The sequence below is a fragment of the Gambusia affinis genome, linkage group LG10 (genome assembly GCF_019740435.1).
Source record: "Gambusia affinis linkage group LG10, SWU_Gaff_1.0, whole genome shotgun sequence".
Lineage (NCBI taxonomy): Eukaryota > Metazoa > Chordata > Actinopteri > Cyprinodontiformes > Poeciliidae > Gambusia > Gambusia affinis.
Window position 1 is genome coordinate 19,060,970 of NC_057877.1, and position 21,971 is coordinate 19,082,940.

Consider the following 21,971-nt stretch of genomic DNA (forward strand, 5'->3'; position numbering starts at 1 on the left):
CACTGCAAAAGGAGCTGTCCAAAGAAACAAAAATTGTCTACCAGGGTTATCTGAGCCCGATTCTGTTGTTGGAGATCAACTTGGGGTTAAAATTAAATGTTAACTAAACCACAATTTACTATTCACTTTTTATTAATCTCTTTAAAGGCTGATATTTTAAAGAAATGTAATGAAATGTTTTTGAAAGTGGTGTGGGGGGTAAAATATTTTATAGCTTATGTTTTAGGAGAATCCAGCTATGTATTAGGTGCCATAATGTGAGGATTTTAAGAAATATAAAAGCAATATACCAATGAGGCATATAAATACAGGTTACTACCAGGATGCCAATAATGAAAATATAGAATTTTATTATTGCCATGTACCTCATAAAATGCTCACATTATAGAACTATTTGTGCACTCTATAGGGCAACGTATAACAAAACTTATCATTTGTTAGAACAATTTTGTTCTCTAAGTCCATCAACATGAGCATTTGATGAAATACAGTACAGCAAAAATATGCTTCCAAATAAAAGTTGGTCAAGTGTAGTAATGTGTGCAGAAAACTGGCTGAAAAAACTAAAACTAAATAAAAATAAAAATAACTTCATTTTCATTTATTATTATGTTTCAACATATTTATTTGGAATACTTACTTTAAAACTAGAAAATGGCTAATTGCACATGTGACTTGTTTGCAACCCTTTGTTCATGAAATAACAAAAGACACATTACCTGCAATGTACAGAGATGGGCCCATCTTGTCCAAACTGCTCCTTGGTTTTATGAACCTGGCCAATAAAATCGATGAATCCCTCTCCCGATTTGGGTACACCTTGTTCTGGCCAATCAGTGAACTGGAACTGCCTTACTGTCCTGGACTGGCCATCCTGTAAAGTAAAATGAAGATAAGGTGGAGAGTAAGAATCAGCTTTATTTGGCAAGTTTGTCCATGCAAACAAGGAATTTGATAATATACAGTTCCACTTTGCTCTCATTGAAGAAATTTAAAATAGAAATATAGGGCTAACAAAAAGAAAAGTCACCATTTAAAGTAACTAAGAAAATAGGTCAGATAATTATTGCATAATTATTGCATGGGTGATAAAATTTCACCAACAAGCAATTTAACCCCTGCTGATGCAATGAATAATTTCTCATGTCACAAAGAACTAAGTCGAAAGACGCAGCCACGGTTGTGGAAAAAGCGTTAATCTGTTTAAGGTGTTAATCTTTGCTTAATGCATTGACGTGTTTTCTTTGCTTGATGCATCAAACATCTAAGCTCGCAGAAACTACTAAAACTGTGTTAAGAACTGTTCAACACATTATTAAAAACAAAAAGGAACAGTGGGAAACCAATGTAACCATTAGAGGAAGAAATGTGGTCGAAAAAAATCCTGAATGATCTTGATTGCCAATCACTTATGTGGTGGTTGAAAACAAATTGAAGAAAAACAACAGCAGAACTATGGTTTATGTTTAATTGTAAGAACATTTCCACATGCACAATGCAAAGGGAACTTGTTTTCTTTTGTGAAGTGTCTAAAGATGCCATTTATTGTGAATTGGTACTATACAAATAAACTGAATTCAAGTGAACTCAAGGGACTGGGTCTGAACATCTGCATAGCCATAAGAACAGTAATTATCAGCAAAGCTAGCTGCCGAAAAAAGGCTTCAATTTGCAAAGGAGAATAAAAATTGGACTCTGGAGTGATGGAAGAAGGTTGTGCGTCTCGATGACCCCAGATTTACTCTCTTCCAGAGAGATGGGCACATCAGAGTAAGAAGAGAGTAAGATGAAGTGATGCACCCATCGTGCCTAAAGTCTCCTGTTCAAACCTATGGGGAGCAGTGCTGTGTTCTGAAGTTGCTGCAGATGGTAAGTTTCAAGTTTAGCTACATTGAGACGTCATCTGACTACCTGAACATACTGACTGACTAAGTTATTCCATCAGTTGATTTTTTCTTAACTAATGTCACGAGCGTATTTCAACATGACAATGACAGGATTCACTGGGCTCAAATTGTAAATAAGTGGTTCAGGGAGCAGGAGATACAATTTTACACACAGATTGGCCAACACAAAGTCTGGATCAAACCCCATAGAGAATCTCTGAAATGTACAGGACCAGACTTTGGTTAAAAAATAATGGAAACACGCATTGCAGGTAACCAGAAAAACCTGATATTTACAGACACACGCACGCACGCACGAACACTCACATATATAAATATAAAACACAACTGTGGAAACTGTTTCCAAACTGTTTCCAAGTGGATTCAGTTAGTTTTATTCTCCATTTACCCCACACCAGATTGTTCCCACTTCCCCCATGTTTCACAATGTATCTGTGTGTGTCAAAAGTAGGCCCAGGTAAACGAATCAATACTGTATCTGCCATGACAAGCAACTTCTCTGAGACCTCACTGTGTTGAATAGGATAATCCTGCGGCGTGATCAATAAGGCTGCCTGATAGGTTTGCAGAAAGGAGGAGGTGAGAGGCAAGAACAACTCAGGAAGAAAGCTTAGACAACAACAACAAAAAAAAAAAACTGAAAAAGAAAAACCTGTGAAAAAATAACATTTCTAACAGTTTTACAACAGGACACAGATGGAGCATTGTTTGCAAACAAAAACATCTGAACACATTTTGAAATTGAGGCAGGATTGCATGGGGACATAGGGAGTGATCTAGGTTTTTTTCAAGAGCTTATTGTATAGTGACAGAGCGCACAGTCAATACTTTCGTCCTTGTGAAGCAAAGTTCTTTTCAAGTTGTCAAAGGTAGAACAAATTAGTCAAGAAAGTCAGCAGAGACAAGCAGTTTTATACAGACAGGTTCTCTGCTTGATGCCACCAGTAATTAAGACAACCAGGTGTTCATTTCTCTTGTAGTTTCTCACCTCTCTGCACAACAGACTTCAAGGAACACGTGCCATTGTTATACAGTCCAACTACATATATTTTCACTGAGATGGCAAAGTCGGCAAAATTGCAAAATAGGATGTTCTTTTGTCTTTCAGATAACCTGGTTTTTATGGAATAAGATCGTTATTGAATAAATGAATACATCTAAACTTGGCACCATCTGCAAAAGGAATTTGGTACCAAAATCATACCTACAGAAGGACATTCCTTAGCTACTTTAACAAACCAATTATCATTTTTCTTTCCATATTCCATTCATTGTCTACTGTAAGGAAATGTAGTTGTCTGCCTCCAAAAAGCTATCTATCCATGAGAGAGTACTCACTCTTATCTTGATCTGACTTGCTCATAATCTGTCATATTCCACCAGTCAAGTGGCCCAAATGGCAACGTGAACCAAAAACAACCCCAAAAAAACAAAAAAAAAAGTTTCATCAAAGACTCAGAAAAATGAACATAAAGATTATACATGAGATTTTTGAATTTAATTTATCAATACTGAAGTATATACTGATGCTGTGCTTAGGTATGAAACATGTTTATAGGTATGAAATGGAAGTGGGTGGGCCGATATGACAAGTTGTAGGTACAACATGAGGGTACGATCTGAACACACTGAGCTTGTTCCAATAAATGCTATACAGTGAAACTTTGCTTCACTTTTACATCAGATGTTTGGAGGTGATTTAAACCTCTTTCACATTTTGTGCTTTGCAGTGTTGGTCTTTCTTCATATTTACTTGTTTATAGGTAGTAAAAGAAGCTGGCTGCTGAAATGTGCTATACAAATAAACTTGATTGACTGATTGAAACAAACAATTCAATTCAAATATATGAGAGAATTTAAATAATGTAAAGTCTAAGGGTGAAGTGATATGAAACCAAAGTATATTTAACCAGGGTAGACTTAGCAAAATCTGTTTTGCACTGTTGTGTTTCAACAAATTTCAGAAGTTGTTCAAAAGTATGAAGTCTTATCAATAAAGATTAAAACAATTTAGTAGTTCTCCCAACTGAAATCACTTGGACTACAATACACTTCAGGTACAATACTGGATATTCATTGTTACTACCTGAAAACCTAGACAGCCAAGAAAATGTTCCAAAAAACTATTGTGCCATGAAGGGAAAAGCCAGGCTTGTTAAAAGAAGAAAACAAGTATTTTGTTTACTTTTTCTATAAGCCATTGATTCCCTTGTACTACAGATGGTGATGGTACGTCTGAAGCTACTGTATGTCAAAGGATATGCATAATTGCTGTCTTGAATCTGCCTTCTTGTACTGTTTGCTTCTGCACCACTGCCACCAAGATGCGCTCCCTTACCTTACCGCACTTGACATAAACGGTGATCATAATGAGTTAAGCTACGCGTTCCAACTCTCTTTGTTTATCGTCTTGTGTTTTGTTGCATGTTTTATGACCCATCACATGTGTTTTTTTTCTGTCGGTGCCTTTGTTTTTCCCCTTAAAAAACATTTTGTCTCAGCAAAAGGATTAACAATGAAAGGGGGGCAAAGACAATTACACAATAATCCGAGCATGCTGGAGAAAATACAGAGGCAGAAAAAAACTAAAAAAGGAGGAAAATTTAACACACAACCTGAGGGCCCACATGGCGTGTCAAATTGTGTGATTAAATACGTGACTGCCTCTCTAGATGCAAGTGTTGAGGCGTAGAGTCTATGCCATTACCGCATGAAGTCTATGCTCTTGCTGTGTGGAGGCATGTGGCAACACGTACAGGCACAATAGCGAGCCCAGAAACACGCAAACCTCTGGTATGGTATGTGTGATTAAATGCAACCTAAAAACACCTTCACATGTGCATGCATGCATAGTAAAATGGGGGCTATCTTCACAAACATACCCTCACACACACACAGCTCGGTTCACACAACTATCGTCTTCATCTTTCTGCTTTGTTTCCATAACAGCGATAAGCTCAGACTGTCTCTTGGCTACAGTTGAGCAGTGTGATAATTTTGCCTGCCGCAAAAAAACCTCTGAAATGGAAACAGAGGCCAGTCCTTAAGACAATTTGTTTATAAATTATGCTAAAGCAATTGCACGCATGTAAAAGGTGTTTGGTTTATAACACGCAAGACGGTGCAGGTATGAATTTATGGTGAAAACGCCAAATTGCATTGGGATGGGCATCTGATGAGCAGGTCAGTCCTGTTAGGCGTTATAAAAATAGCAGTGCATGATTTTGTGAATGAGTGAGTGCACATCTTGCTGTGTATGTTAAAACAAAGACTAAGCATAATTTTCTCACATAAGATTTTTCTCTCAATGCGCAAGATGCATGCGATTAAATGTATGACTCATAATCAATGTAAAGACTACTTCTGCAACTACCTATCGCATTCCCTGCAAAGTCACTAGATAAGTCACCGTGTTTCTGAAGAAAAAGATTCTTTGCAACATTTCTGCTCTCTGATTTAATTGGTTCAAAAATCATACTGAGAAGGTAGAATTTAAGTGGTGTACAACAGGTTTAAACGTGTCAAAAGAATGACCGTAAGTTGGATCCAGATCTCTTATCATTTTTATAGACGCTGTGACATCTTGCTATTTTAGGCAAATCTGACATCAAGTTTTTTTGTTTTTTTTTGTAATATTACCTTTACAATGTCCTATGAAAGAATTTAATTGAAAATTAAATTTTATCTGAGAAAGAAAGCATATCTGATTAAAAACAAGGAGACAAACATTGAGATTTTTCCAGCACAATGTATTTATCCTAAAACTGCTTGTAGTACAGCCAGGTTTTACTATATTACTATTACTCTTTATGTTGCATCCACCATTAAACAACATGAAGGTGAAGTTGTTTGATGTGGAAGTGTTATTTTTTTTTTTCCATTTGGATAAATTCAGTTGTTCAAAAAGGACTGAACTATTCTATGCTAAATACAGCTTATATAAAACAAACACTATTATTTTTTTTAACTGAATTGAAGACAGAAATTTAGTGCCAATAATCACAGGTCCCATTCAAAGTCAGAATTCAGAGTTATATTATGTCCACAAAAGTTGTGACATGCTCTTTTTTTGGAAAAGATCCAATATATAAAAAATAAAATAAACTAATTGATGAAAAATAACATTTTTGTTCTTTAGAAAAGAAAAAAGGAATAAAGTCTCTAAATTAAACTATTTTTCAATACACAGTTTTCTTCTTTTTTTTTTTTGCTAAACTTTTTCAAATGTTTGAAGACTTCATAGCAAAACTGCCAATTAAAAAGTAGTCTTTTATTGCACCTACAAAACAGTTCAAAATAAAATAATAATAATAAAAAATCATGGCTTTGTTTTATTCATGAATATTCACTTAAGTTCAATAGCACTCAACAGTGTTTTTTGACCAAACAGCCTCTTTTCAACAACTTTGGTTCAACTCAATGTTTGGCTTTGTACAGGGCTGCAATTCCAATAATTTAAAAAGGACAGGTATAAAGAATTTCCCCCCACAAACTAATAGTATTAATATCATGACAAATTTTATTATTGTCTTTTCAGCAATGTGAAATATCAGAAGTCTATAAGAAGAAAAAAAATCTATATTTTCTTGAGTCTTTATATACTGTGACCAAGAAATCTCATCAAATACATCCTTAAGCAGTGCATTTCTCACCCTGGCATCTGTGACCTTGAACTCCCGAAGGATGTATTGAGGCATGTTGTACTCCGCCATGGGATCTACCACGAAATACTGATACCTGGCAGAGCGCTCTGCTGGCCAGTATTGGTGACACTTTTCCTGTAGGAACAAATGTGTTTGTCATCAATTGAGTTAATTTTTTTTTTTTTTACCAAGTTGTTGCTTTATTTTAATCGCAAAATAATATAATGCTTACCCGCCCCATCTCTCTAAGTTTGGTCAACATGACTACTATAGTGGAGTTGTTCTCCCAGAGCATTCTCCAGAAGTCTTCTGTAGTCTCTGCTAGAGGGCCCTGCGTGGCAATGTATGCCCTCTGTTGCCTGTTTACAATAAATCCATGATGACACCATTTACATTTACCTTGTCGTGATCTTATCTCATCTGTTTGTTCCAGCTCTCTCACCTGTATCCATCAATGAAGCTAGCATTGATATAGTCAGACCCTTCCAGGCCTCTGATTGGCTGCAGACAGACGCGGGTGGTCTCATAGGGCATGATGTTGACCAGCCGGTTCTTGAATTTGTTGCAGGGAAGGTTGGCACTGATGAAGCGTGATGTATGGGCCTTGGAGTTGGCCAAACGCTGGAGGAGGAAGATGTGGGGACAGTTTAATATCGTAAGGGGAAAATATGTTGCAAAGAGAGTGGTTAAAAACAACACATTCAAAAATGAAATTCTGACAGAACAAAAAAAAATGGGTTGAAAAGAAAACGAGAAAATGAAAGAAGGAAGAGGCTGTAGCCGTGCTAGTTAGAAATAAAGGTAAAAGAAAATGAGATACTAAGAAAGAGAAAAGAGGAGAATTGGGAAAAGATTAAATGTAAAAAAGGGAGAGAAAAACAGGTGCCAGACAGATAAAGAGCCTAAAATATCAAAGAAAGAAGGTAATAAAGCAGAGCCAATCTTAATCGAGTCTTTCACCCATGCTTTAGCGACAATGGTCCAACTTCAAAGGGATATTATTTATTTAAAAAACTGAAAGAAATTCAAAAACTTTGTCCCTATTTGCAACTTATAAGGTCCCGCTGGGTCAGATGCAAAGTGAAAATACGGCGCACATCCTGACTAACAAGCCTCCGCATCAAGTGTGTATGAAACAGAAAACTCCTCTAAAAGTGGGTCACTAGTGCCTTTGATAACACCAGCCTAGTATGTGTGCATAAAAGATGGGGATGTTCAGTAAAGAAACACACACACACACACACACATATCACAGTGATCAAAACAAAAAGTGGTGCTGCTGCATCAACAGAAGAACCCCAGAGGGACTTTGGGGGTCAGCAATTTCCTATAATCGCCCCCTGCCCCCAATGCGCTTCGATATCTCAACAAAGAGTATTTGTGTCATGCCTGCTTGCTTGTTAGCCAGCTAACCGCATACAGCATTGTCAGTCAGCATACAGATAGCTTTTAACAAAGAAAAGTATAACACTGAAGATACAAGCAGTCCAAGGAGAACAAATAAAACAGGCATGTTGCCTGTTCATGTAGACAGAAGCATTTGAACTTCAGTGGGTGCTGGTCCTTTAAAGCAAACTGACAGGAAGTGGGCAAAGAGGTGGGGAGAAGGCATGCAGCAAAGGTCCCACGTCTGAGGACCAAGGACGGCTTCACCAAGGACCGTAGCCTCTAACTGCTCTTCTACAAAACCACACGACACCCCATAAATATGGATTTCAAACATAATTTTTTATAGTTCTTAAAGACAAGTCAAATATGTAAACAACTGAATTGGCAAATCACTATCCTGAAATGAGGGTTATGTTTCAAATTTTTATATGCAAGCTTTGTTCTGTCTTTATGTTCACTTGCTTCTCTAAACTTTCTTTTGTCTTATAGCTTGAACTTTGTCCTGGATTTTTATTACTCCCCTTTCTTGCCTCTACCTCTTTTCACATTTTTTATGAAATGTGTTTTTTACATAACAACCTAAAGGGATTCAAACTATATAGAGTTAGACCCATAAAAATACCAGACCATGCACAGCAATATGACCCAGACCTAGAAGCCAGTAAACCAGAAACATACCTTCTAGTCTTGGTTGCCAGCTTTTTCTTTTTATCTTTCTTTCTTTCTGTAAAGTTGGCCAGATAAGCTAAATTTGTTCTGCATGCATTAGGGATGTTAAGGCATTTGTCTCAATATTTATTTACTCTTTCAGCTGTGAGTTGTTGGATTACCAATAAGCTGATTTACTGCCTTCTATGCAACAGCGATGTAGATTCGAAACTCTCCACAAAAAGTAAAGCACAATCAAAAAGTTTAAATGGTTTGAGAAATGTAAGCATTGTCCAGCCCCAAAACTTGACTCCTAAAACCATGCTCTAACAATCAGCAGCTCAATTAAAAAACAGCCAAAGCATTCGCAAAATTATAGCAATCGATGCACATGAATCCCATACCACTTTGAAAGTGAACAAACATTTTTAACAGTTCATTTCCTGGGCTAGAAATGTAATTTTAAAAAATGTGCATTCACTTGCATCGTGTAGGTCAAGAAGGGGTCTGCCTGACTTGAAAAACTTTCCAAGAGAAAACTCGTCATACTGCCAGAAAGGGAAATTAAAGCCCGGGCTGACAGCTAAAGACGTTCCGAAAGATTTAACAGACTCTACGGTGCTGGAGGTGTGCAAAGAACAGTGTGCAGACAGCTGCATAAAAATAACCATCATGAGCACAAAACCGAATTGCAACCTTCAGAATCTCTTTCAGAAACCTCTAAAAAGCCAAACATATTTATTAGAAATAAGCCCTTATTCTAACTATGGAAACAGACAATCCTGGAAAAAATATACTTATGGTAACCGTAAGAAGCAGAATCTGAAAAAAACAGACGTATTTAGCAATGAGAACACGGGAAAGATATCATAATATAATAAATATTTTAATTATGAATTTAGAATCAGACAAAATTAATTAATTATTTGCCACTTCATTGTGGGCTGCTTTTTGTTTTTTTGAGTTTTTCATGTAAATTCGCTAAAGATTACCAACATCATCACTGATGAAAATAAAAGAGAACCTTTGTCTGTGTGTTTGCATCCTGGTCCCAATTAAAACTCAGCTGTTGAACTGAAAAGAATCTTTTCTGTTTAATTAGAGTGAATCTCAATAGCCTATTAGCTATTTTTCTGTATGTTTTGAAACTTCTGTACTGAATTTTGCTGAATACTTTCAGCAAGCAGATTATGTGCACAGAAAGCTTCATGCTCAGACTTATTAGTTATGCACATACGCCATACAGCAAAGTGATTGCCTGACAGCTCTCCCACCGAAAAATGACTTCTTTCAGAATTATTCTCTCTGCTCAACTTCTGTAACGTCCTCCAAACTTAGCTTAACTCACAACCAAACTGCATCCAGCGTGAGAGTTAACATGGCTTTCTACAAATCCCTATAATGAACCAGCATTTGTAAGATAAGACCAACTTGGAAAAGAAAAAAAAGTTTTTATAAAAATTCCCTGTAGTCCACCTCAATTACTTCAGGCTTTTATAGCTTTTTATAACTATCAAATTCTTGTTTTACCAGCGGTAACATCTTAAACCTGTTTTGTTTCATTAAGTAACTGACAGTTGCAAATTCTGGCTCGAAGGTTTGGCTCCATCTTAAAAGAAATGCTATGGATCATAGCTGTGATACCTTGAAATTGGCCTGTTTCTTTAAGAACTTCCTATCATTTCTGTCACTCCCCCTTCAGCACATCATTACAACAATGCATCTCCATGCAGTCTATTGATGCAGTTCATAACCTGAATTAGGGTCAGCTGTTTTGGACAGTTGAATTAAAAATAGAGAAACTGCCCACATCTCTTTTACACCAAATGTAAAAGGTTGTCATATCGAAAGGAGGTTTATTAGATGATCATTAAACCATTTAGTACCTTGAATTCCAGCTCCATGCCGGTGACGTGCTCGCCGCTTTCCACCTGGGCCAGCTTCTGGATGTAGGAGTACAGGCTGCGAGCAGCCACCTCTGTGTTTCCGCAGGCCACCGCCTCCAGTAGCGCGTCGTGGATGAAGCTGTACTGGTCCTCTGTCTGCACCATGTAGTTGCGCTGTGAGCGCATCAGCGTCACATGACCATAGATGTCGACCGTCTTCTCATGCTTGATACGCTCGAGCATTGCGTCGATTACTATAAAGCAGCCCGTCCTGCCGACGCCGGCACTAAAGTGGAAGGAAGAATATAAAGACAGATTAATATATTTTGGATCCATGACTTAATACTCTTGTTGAATTGTGGTGCTAAACATAATTCCAATACCAAGAGCTGTTGTAGTTAAAATAATCGAATTAGAGTAAGAAAGAAATTCACTTTTATGATGAAAGAGGGAATACAAAGAGAATAAAAAAACCTAAATATAATATAACAGGAGGAAAGTGATAGAGACTCAGCATGGCAAGCTGTCACATTTCAGATTTATTGTGCAGTGCTTTGGACTCACTGAAGGCTTCTTATCTTGACAAAAAGGAAGGTTTCAATTTGAATAAGCCATTAGAGAAATATAGCTGATATAAGGAGGAAGAGCTAAGGAGTGAAAAGGGAGAGGTAGAAAAGGCAGGGAAGGATTTCCGTGAGACATTTGACAGAAAGAGGAAAAATAAAAATGGAAAATAAGAGCATATAAAATGATGCAGCAGAGAAGAATGATGAAACAAATATCAGGAGAGTATAAAAAATGGAGTGTGAGCTTGGATGAAGTCTGTTATGTAATGTATTATAAAATATGTATACTATGGAGCTCTGCCAATCTGTTTGATGGGTGTATATGAAAGACATAAAAATTAATTAAATGAAAAGAAAAGGTAGAAGAGAGGCACATTATTAAGCAAGTGCAAAGGCTACTTTACATTTCTCTTAAATTTCAACCATCTCATTTTGGGATTCCTGTGCAAATTAAAATAATTTGCATTGCAGATCATATTCTGATGCTAGAAAATGATTAATGACCTGCAGTGAGCAATGATGGGTCCAGCATCAGGTGGATTGCACGTCTTCACCCTACGGAGGAAGGCTAGGAAGGGGGTTGGGTACTCCGGTACGCCGTGGTCAGGCCACGCTGTAAACTGGAACTGACGAACCTCCCGTTTCTCACTCGAGCCATTCTGCAAACATAAAAAACAAGCAACAGAGGTTAATATTCTTAATGCTCTTGTTAATATTTTCTTACTGTGTTAAAAAAAGAAAATATTTTGTGCTTTTTGTCCTCTTCAATGAGATCTAGGTCACTTCTGATGTGACATCCTACTTTAATTATCACTTTCCACTATAGCGATCATAAAATATGGAGGAAAAAAGAAAGAGGACTCAGTCCTGATGAAGGAGAACACAGAGTTTTACAACTTTCATCCTAATACACATGCACTGTACAAAGCCAGAATACACAATAGGAGACACATCATTTTTCAAAGACAAAATGTGCTTAATTTTTTCCCGCCTACAAAAATTACAGGTAACAGTTTAAATAAGCCAAATCATCACACAGTAAGAATGTCCTGACTTGCACTGCTAACTGTTATTCTGACTTGCTTAACATAAGTAAGCTTCCAATCTAGTGATTTCCTTTGCTGATTTTTGTAAACTTTATTAAACTTCAGGTATTAGTTCGTAGAGATCTCGCCAGACTATAAGTGAACATGCAGCCAACATTTGTTTTCTATTTTCTATTTTTACACACTAACCTGTCAGCTTGCATCCTAAAATCAACTCTTAAAACAAACACTCAAAATTACTAGACAGGACCTGGAGAAAGGGTATTTTTTTGCTATGAGACTGACAAAAAGAATGAAAAATTAAATATGCTTTAGATCTCCTCTCTCTCTTTACTTACATAAGATCCTCTAATAGAGGGACTGTTTGCTTTTCACTGCAGCGCTTCTGGTTTTCCTGACAGAGGGAAATTTTACTTGCTGAATAAATGAATAAATGAGTGTGGTAATTAAAAGCAAACTGACCCAGTTCCTTTTACCCCTTATTTTTATATATATATATTTTCTGATGCATTGCAGTTGAGGTCGGCAACATGAACGTGACTCGTTTCTGGTTTCCTGGTTTTCTTTAAAATTACATTTCCTTTCCAAAGGATTTGTCAGCAGACACAATTCTGTGTCACTGTAGGACACATTTATACAGATATCCAGTAGCTGGCTGTGTGTGTGCATGGTTGCCTGCCTTTGCTACCTTATATATTACAAAAAAATCCACCAAAGTGGGAACTGCTGAGTGAGATATCACAGCGACGGCTCAATATTGCAGGAAAGGAGAGGACAGATAGGAAAAGGAGTGTACCGGTGGGTTTGATAGCAGCTCAGAGTAGCAGAATTTAAATGGATTTAAAGCTGGCTGCTTGAACTCTAAGGCTACTGATGTTTTGCTATCTGTGGAGTCCCCTGTCATTCATTGTTCCGCTTGCGATATGGCCTAAAAGGTCAGTTTGATGCCATGTGGTAAGAGAAAAATTCAGAAATGTTCTAATCTGTCTGCAACAATCTTGGCCTTTCTAGTTTCACTTTAAGCCACCTTGTAATAATAAGTCTTTTTAATGGTTATTTCCTCTATTTTTTTGTGTTAAAGTGGATGTTGTTGTGTGAGTGCCTATATCTGTGTAAGGGATCAAATTTCAGCTGTGTACAAGTTTGTGCTAGTGTGTGAGGGACATCATGCGTGTTTGAGCTTGTGTGCGAGAGTAAGAGAGGGTCTTTGTGCACACACAGAGAAGCATGAGAGCTGTCTGCCAATTATGTATATTGAGTTTCTCTCCTGCTCACTTTACCTAAGTGCTCCAATTTGGCAGATGCACATAAACAGATGATCTATTGAGGAGAGACGGAGCTAAACAAGGTAAAAGGGGAGGATTGGGAAGACAGCGTAGACAAAGGGGGGTTTTCTAAAAGAATATTGGCACTGAACAGAAAACAGCCCAGGGTTTATAGGCCTTATTGAGGTTCTCTGTATAAATTTTGTATCTTTGTTTTTATTCATGCTGTGCCCAGAGACCTGTACTCAATATTCAGACTTTGAATTTCATGGATTTCATTCACTTCATTCTGTGTGATAGGGTATATAAGGTTTTTATTTTTTTTGCACCGTCAATGCAGAATATAATGTATTTCATATATTTAGTTGTTTTGTTTTTATTTTTTACCCTTTTTCAGAAAAAAACACAAGAAGTAGCAACCCCAATGGCTATTTGTATATTGCTAAATTCAAATCTGCAGCTATGTCAATAAAATGTTACTGATTTTATAAAACTTTTTTTAATTTCAAATCAAAAATGGAAAATTCTATGTTCATCACACTCAAACATCTCTAAAGTCCTTTATTAGGATGAGAGATTTGGAAATCAAGTCTGATGAAAGAAGCACAGAATGCAAGTTGTTTGACATCCACTGTGAAAAGATGGTTAAGAGAGCCATTTGATCGATTGTTGGTGGTTCAATGTTTTTTTATTAAGTCCAACATAAGCTTCTCTTTTTAAATGGAATGATTGAAATATATGAACTCATGAGTGATGCTGCAATGTACTGGAAGAAGGAAGTGGGGGCTCTAGGTAGATACTATATTGATGCTTTAGGGAAAACTCCTCAGAAAAACTCATAATACCTAAAGCACCTAAAGCTGTTAATAAAACTAAAAATAAAAGGAGAAACTACTAAAAGTAGCACTGCTAGTTAATATCAATATAACACACAGAAATCTCTGTCAAAACTAGGATATGTGCAAAGTTGCATCAACTAAGACTCCTGCACAGTATCTGTTTGAAAAGAGATATCCTCTTACCTTGTGGAGGGAGAACGTGCGGACACAGAAAGTAGCCAGCTCTATTGTATCCAACAGGGTTACTTGGGTCATGCCATAGGTTTCCGTGCCACGACTTGGCCAGTACTGGTCACACTTAATCTGAGAGAAAGAAAAGTAAGGGAAAAACAAAGGTTGATGGACAGATGGAGGTGTCTGCTGCAGAATGTCCAATTCTGTATATATAAAAGTTCATCTTGGGTTGACATCATAGACAAAAATGAAGCAGTGGGAGAGAAAATATAAATTCACTTAAATATAATATGCTAGTGCAGCACTCATAAAGCAAGGCCTCCTGTGGATCAAAAACACCAGGGAGCAGTGACAAACACCAGGGAAGCCATCTAAGGCACTTCTGAGAAAAAGCGCTAACGTACATGGAAATGACTATGACAATCACAACAGCTCATCTAGTCTCAAATCCAAAAAGCACTTAAAAAACTAGCGCCACACCTAAAGCTTGGCAAGAGTGAGGTCTGTTGGAATAGATCCTACTCAGATTTCTTATTATGACGGAAAGCATTAGTTGTATTTTCTTTCCCAGTGGGAGTATCATATATCTGAAACCACTACTGCAGATCCCCACCGACCATCAGGCCACCTAATAAAGATTCATCCAGTTAAGGAGCGCGATGCGTCTGCAAACGTCTGATGAAATGTGACAGCTAGTGAAGGAGATGTGCTGCTCTCCAGCTTTCGCTCCCATTTCCTGCTGGAGCTGACACTCAAGTTCAACTGCCCGCTAATCCTGATCACGTTTGACAGGAGAGGAATGCGCATGTCGGCACGGTGGCTAGGTAAACAACTGAAAAAGGGATGGAGGGAAAGGAGAATGAACGGAGACACCTGGGGTGAGTGAGTTTGATATTGACACAGGTTTGAGTTGACAGGATGAAACACTGCAGTTGGCTTTTTGACATTTAGCACAAACCTTCATAGAGTAGGATATTATCACTGTTGATTCAGTAGCAGAACAAATATTCAAGCCTCTTTTTGTTGAGGGAAAAGTAACAATCTAACATGGGGAAAATACTTCATTACACAGAGAAGTCTTGCATTGAAAATCATGAGTGAAAGGACAGCGGGGTCAGTAGCAAAATGTACTCATTAAAATGTACTTGTCAGGAAACTGGAAGATATGACATTATTATGCATTGCATTAGTGGAATATTATTACTTATGTCTGGATTTGTTGGCAGAATTTGTATATTAAATCTTGTTGTTGTGTTCCAAAGCCGAATAAGTGTGTGCACATGTTTGCTATTTTAATGCATGATCATAGACCTACATTTTCTTCATCTTTTAAGTAATGAGAAACCTGTTACATAATTTCACTGGACCAAGCAAAAATGACAAAAAAAAACAAAAACCTTACTATGATGCATCTAATACATGCCAAATATCTCTCTATGGTAACTTTTCCTCCAACTTCCACCATCAGCAGATGGTGGTGGGAGGTTCCGGTCCCACATTCTGCAAAAGATACTAGAACACTCTGTTGTTTAAAACGAAATTATAACTTTCTGCACTCCTCAGTAAGAGTGCAACTACTTGCTTAGCTATAACCACGATAGCTAACATTAACCAATGTGCAGTATCGACTACAAATAAAACTAATCTTTGAGTAGTTTCCTAACGTGACTTGGGATTTCCCTCAGTTTTTTCCTTGTCAACTAAATTAACTTAAACTAAAATGCAAAGTTCATTGTCATTTAGCCAGATAATGCTAAAAGAAACAAATGTCTTCCATGGTAAAATGGTGGATTCTACTGTCTTCTAAATGTCTTACCCATGTAAAAAAGGCTGGCTAAGAGAAATTTGTCTTTGTCATGCCATATTTAAACACAGGAATCAGAAATTCATGGATGAAATTCAAATCTAAACAGCTTAGAAATGTGGACTGTTAAAATGTTACATTTATTTAACAGAAATTATCTGCGCTGCAGTCATTTCCTAGTCTTTTCCACTGAACATGAAAAAAAGTTTAAGTCTTCACCTTGTTCGTGGTTGGGCAGGCTGCTGGGTAATAATAACCATGTTCTTTTTAAACCCATTCTCTTGAGACTTTGGCCTGTCCAGAGCATGAGAGAGCAGCAGGTAAAAACTAAGCTGAACTGATTTACCCGTGACTTCTCTTCCAGCCGGGTCATCATCACAACAGTTGCTGTTCTCTGTTCCCACACCATCCTCCAGAAGTCCCCGAATGTTTCAGGTAACGGACCCTGGGTGGCAATGTAAGCATTCTGCTTCCTGTAGCCGTCAATGTAGTTGGCATTAATGTAATCGCTACCCGTTATGCCTAGATGGAAAAAGAGAAGGCAGAGAGAGATCAAAAAACAGAAAGTGGTGCCTAATTTCCAAGCTCAATTTATCAGCCTTGCTTTGCTCCTTATTAGCATCGCTTGTTTTGTGTCATCTGCCACAACAACTCCCAGTTTTCACATTCAGTGACAGCTACCAAGCCAATTAAACCACATGTGTGAAAGTAAGAAATAATTGACTTCAAGAAGGAAAAACAAACAAGATAGGTTTTTAGAAGAATGAATGTATTAAAATATATAGAGTCAGTTTCACAACCTCTCGAACCCCTCCCCCCAAAAAGCAAACATTTTATTTCCATTTTAGCAACCAAAAACCCTCAAACAACCATTAACAGATGCCTGTATTCCTTTTTTTATCGTTTATTTTTCTACGAATGTAGCACCTGTGGATTTAATTAGAAACCTCAGATGTGATGCTCAAGAATAAGACATGATCTGAGCCATAACACCTTGTCTCTAATCAATGTAGACATAAGAAAACCCCTTCTGCATTGCTTCTAGAGAAGATGAGTAATGTTTTAGTAAGTATGATAGTCTGCACATGGTCCCGTCGTGTTCAGTAAAAATCCTGTATATAAAGATTGGGTGTCACTAAGTTGAAGGTGTTACCCCAAGCCTTTTTGAGGGATCACAAAAGAATTGTTTATTTAACTTGTAAAATGTTTGAAGCAAGACAAAATAATGTGGTGCGAGTTAGTCTAACTGTGACAATGATAAGACCTAACAAAATCAATATTTATTCAGCTAACTTCCACATCGCTTCGGTCTGCTATGAAACTCTGGCGAGACGACATGTGTGTCAGAGAGACACGTCTCTCTGGCTGACGTCTTTGCTCTCAAGCAGCAAACAATAAAACACTCGACTGAGCTAATATAAGAGATGAGACGTGCTGAGGACAAGAACCAGAGGGAGAATGAGTAGAATCCTAAAAAAAAAAAAGAAAAACTGATAAAAGTCAACGAGATGGAGGAGGAGAATATTAGGAAGGCAAAAAAGAAAGAAAGAAAGAGAAATGCAATTAAAAAGGGTACTACGTTGTAAAATTTGACTGTGCAGCCTTGGCTTTAGTCATAGCTAAGCGAACAGAGAATGGTGGCTTGCATGGATTGTTCTGCTGCGACTAATAGCAAAATCACTGCAGTGTAAAATAGAAATTTCAGACTTGATTAATTTATGTATTTATGGATGAGGCATTCTTCTTCTCTCGGTTAATTTTGCTATTCATGCTGTTGCACTGTCAAATTGGCCTGACTACTCCATGATATTGAAATAAAGTCCAAGCAGCTAGCTCAGATGATAGGAAAAAAAAAGGACTCTGGAGTTTGGCTTTACTGTGAACAATTCAGTGGTCCCCTGGTGATGCAGAGCCAGAACAACGTCACCAGTGAAGGGTTAGTACCTCTGACAATGTCCCTTAAGATTTAGGAGTCAGAGGGAGAGATTCTCTGGCTCTCAGATTGGAAGAACTCAGTGTCTATGACCAGTTAGAGGGAATCCATGAGCAGTGGGAAGCCATGAGCAGTGGGTTGATCTGATGAGACAAATGGGATGTTGCAAACACTGGTTTAAGTCCGGGATCCCTTTGAGAGTGAGAAGTGAGGGCAAGCCGAAGTGATGAGCTGAAACAAGTCTCTGTAATTTGCTTACATAAACTGCTTAGCTGCAACAAAGCAAGTCGAGCTAAACCAAATCCTCAGTTTACAGTGTGGTTCCAACCGGGCCCTTAATAATTCAAAGCAATACTTGAGGAAAAAAACTGTGTTGTCCTTATGCAGGCTAAAACTATACTTGATATTTTTTACTTTCTTATTAGACAGAGAAAGTCATCTTTGTCTCATCTAGTTTTATACACACAAAACTGTCTCTACAGTTTCCAGCTACACTATTCAAACCCTCTTTTCAAATTACAGTCACAAACTTCAAAGGATTTTATTCTGAGTTTATGTAATGGAATGACATAAAATAGCGCATAAATTCTGAAAGGCTCTAGCAGCTTTATAAAACGAGAAACTGACATTTTACCTGGTTTTCTTTGAAATATAGCTTAAGCTCAGTCAGATGGATGGAGAATATATGAACATAAATTTTCTCAATTGGGTTTAAATCTCCTCTATAACTGGGCCGTTTTAACACAAACACAGCTTTCAATCTGAGCCATGTGAATAAAGCTCTGGCTGTAGGTACATCTGTTGTCCTGCTGGAAGGTGGTTCTCCACACCATTAAAGTCTTTAGCAGAGTTCAAAAGGTTTGCTTCTAGGACTGCTATGCTTTCTAGTCCCATTAATCCCCCATTAACTCTGACATGATTCTCTGTCCATGCTGAAGGAAAGGATCGCCACAGCATAATATTGCCACCACCATATGCCACCAGTGTTTATGTTTTTCCTCCTCCATAGCTACCATAACTATCGCTGCCTCTCTGGTTCATGTTGTCCTTGCCTGATTTGTCTCTTTATGGGGATAGCTGTGCTTTGGTAGGTTCTTTTCATTTTAGGATGCTGTTTCATAAAATCATTCCGCTGGATTTTATTTAGGGGGATCTAAATGCCATATAAATGTCATCTAATTTTAGACCCAGGCTTAATTTTTTCCAGTTTACAACTATATAGCAATGTGTGTGTCTGTGGCAGTGAAATAAAACAAAACCTGTGAAATGTCAAAATGTGAAAAAGGTAAAGCTACAGTGCTTTGTACTGAAGTACATTGAGCTGACACAACTCGGTGTACAATACTCTCATAGAATCAAGGAGTGACAGATTTAATTATCTATTCAGCTTCATATTTGTGGTTTTGTGTGGATTAACTTTGAATATTTCTCTATTCCAGTGGTTTCTAAAGTGTGGGGCGCGCCCCCTAGAGGTGCTATTGCACCTCTAGGGGGCGCGCAATGCTACAGTTATATAAGGTAGCATTGCAAAAGTGTTTCATTGTAAAGATGGTTTGTAGTTTGTTTTGTTGCAACCTGAAGTGTGAAATAAACTTCAGTGGAGTTTGAAAACAAAATATGTGTATAGGTTTATGTCTGGTTGAACGATGCGTGTGCCCAGTTGATTTTTTTTCTTTATCTTGTTTTCTGGGGGGAGGATTTTATTGTAATCCATAGAGGGGCCCAACAGAAAATCTTTGGGAACCACTGCTCTATTCAATATAGCAGAAGGTCTTTGTGTCATCTAATTTTAGACCCAAAACTTAATCTGCCTGTAGATGTGCTCCTCTCAAAAGTGGTGAGTGCAGGGAGAGCTGGCGAGTCTTACCTTCGATGGGAGCCAAGATGACTCGGGAGTGGTCGTAGGCGATGACGTTGGCGTAACGATTTTTAGGCTTGTTCACCTCCAGGTTGGAGTGCTCCCAGGTGAACTGCTGCCCTGGATCAATAGACTGATAGGAGGCAAAGATAGCAGAAACATGCACAAATAAAGAAGTAATCACAGGAGCCGTGAGAGGAGCTAAGTTACAACAATACAGCTTCGGTGGTGCAAAGACGAAAGAGACACTGAGGAGATTTCACTTAAAGAAAAACATCCTGCTATATTGAACATCTGCTTTCTGACTGCTTGAAATATAGAAGCTGCTAAAGTAGCAGGTGCACAGTGACAAATAACTGTATTGATCAAGGTAGCATCTCTTCTGCTATGATGGAGGAAACAAGGCTGGACCGAATACCTCTTTGAAATACAAGAATTCGCAATAAATCTTTCTGTGTCTTTTCAGGAAAATTAAGCATCTCATCACATCTGGTTTGTATGGTATCAAGTAAATGTTTGGTGTAGAGATTGAGGGTTAAATTATAATTTCAACAGGGACAGGAGGGAAAGAATGATATAATTATCGTAGTGACAAGATTCTACTGTGTTTGAGCCACATCTTGCATTTATGCCTGGTTTCTGACCCATATATTCTCTCCACACAGCTTCCTCATCCTGACCTCCTAATTAAGGGTGTAGCAATGCAACAATGTTTCTAGGCAAAATGAAGCATGTCTGAGTCCTGTTGCTGCCAGCATGTGACTTTGTCTGGTGAAGTGTACTATTATGGATGTGCTTTAGAGTCTTATTTTATAATAAGAAAGGTGGTACTTATTGAGATGTGTGCCATATTGTGGGCACTTGGTAGAAGAAAGAAACAGTGACAGATAAGATTCAACTATTAGCCACTAATGACAGTGAACCTGGCATCTGATTCGTAGCGTCCTTTCGCCACTGTAATATGGAGGCAAAGATAATATGATCAGCTACAACCATTATTATAAAATTAAAATTAAAACAAAATTATAACGACTTATTTGTATGAGTGGTATATATCTTTCTGTGTGAAATAAATCTATAACTTTGTATACTGCTGACATAAATCAACTTTTTATGACATTCTAATTTTTGAGATTAACTTATAATATACATTAAATTAATCTACACGTATAACAAGTTCTTAAAAAGAACATTTTGTGAGGCTTTTACTTCATTCAAAACAGATTTTTAGATTTCCAAATAATGTGGCTGAAAATCCTGCCACATTTTATTCTAATGAATGCAATATTGTATGTTATCTTTTTATAAGATCTGAATGTACCATAAATGCCTTCACAACGTAGCACATTTTATAAAAGACTGTTTATGACCTTCATTTCTCTCTTCATGCTCTCCCAGAAATGCAGATATCTCTTCTGTTAATGCTATTGCTTTACTATTTACTCTTATTTCTGCAATGTATCTATCCTTTGTAAAATATTTTCCGATTACACACAATTTGCCTGAAAACTGTGAGCATATCTATGCTTTATGTGTTTCTATTAAAGAGTCACATAAAGAAAACAAATAACATACATGTCCAAAAACGATAGAAAATAAAATCCAATTTGCCCAGTAAAACTATAATTTCCCTGTCTTCTTCCTATTCTGTGATATAGTGCCTATCGGTGGACGGCAGCCCCTGCCGAGAAGAGAAGCCTTGCATTGCATAGCGTAGCTCCTGAGAGTATCCTCAGGATCTGCAGGTGAAAGCGTTGTTGTCTTTTCATCGCTGCTCCTGCATCCGATTATCTCGTCCTTATCTCCATTCCCCTGCTGTGATGCCTTACTCTGCCTCCTCTCAGTGAATCTTCATCATTAACCAAACCTTTCCACCTCATCTCTCTCTCTCTCTCTCTTTGCGCTCCACTCTTCCCCTCTTCTTCTCCCTCCTCTCTTACATACAGCCTGGCTAAAACCCAATCAGTCAAAGCCCCTACAGAGCTGCGCTTGGCAAGCCAAGGCGCAGGAAAG

The 21,971-nt window shown here is 37.7% G+C and overlaps 1 protein-coding gene across 16 annotated transcripts in view; it reads right to left on the reverse strand.

Moving 5' to 3' along the window:
• Window positions 1-21,971, reverse strand: part of ptprsa (protein tyrosine phosphatase receptor type Sa) — a 240,092-nt gene that overhangs the window by 9,280 nt on the left and 208,841 nt on the right. For all 16 annotated transcript variants that reach the window (XM_044130252.1, XM_044130248.1, XM_044130254.1 and 13 more), the window contains 9 exons: window positions 19,968-20,091; window positions 16,514-16,689; window positions 14,373-14,492; window positions 11,544-11,698; window positions 10,474-10,759; window positions 6,993-7,171; window positions 6,783-6,909; window positions 6,560-6,685; window positions 720-874 (listed from right to left, as the gene is read on the reverse strand). In XM_044130252.1, the coding sequence (XP_043986187.1) occupies window positions 720-874; window positions 6,560-6,685; window positions 6,783-6,909; window positions 6,993-7,171; window positions 10,474-10,759; window positions 11,544-11,698; window positions 14,373-14,492; window positions 16,514-16,689; window positions 19,968-20,091 (1,448 nt within the window). The remainder of the gene's footprint in view (window positions 1-719; window positions 875-6,559; window positions 6,686-6,782; window positions 6,910-6,992; window positions 7,172-10,473; window positions 10,760-11,543; window positions 11,699-14,372; window positions 14,493-16,513; window positions 16,690-19,967; window positions 20,092-21,971) is intronic.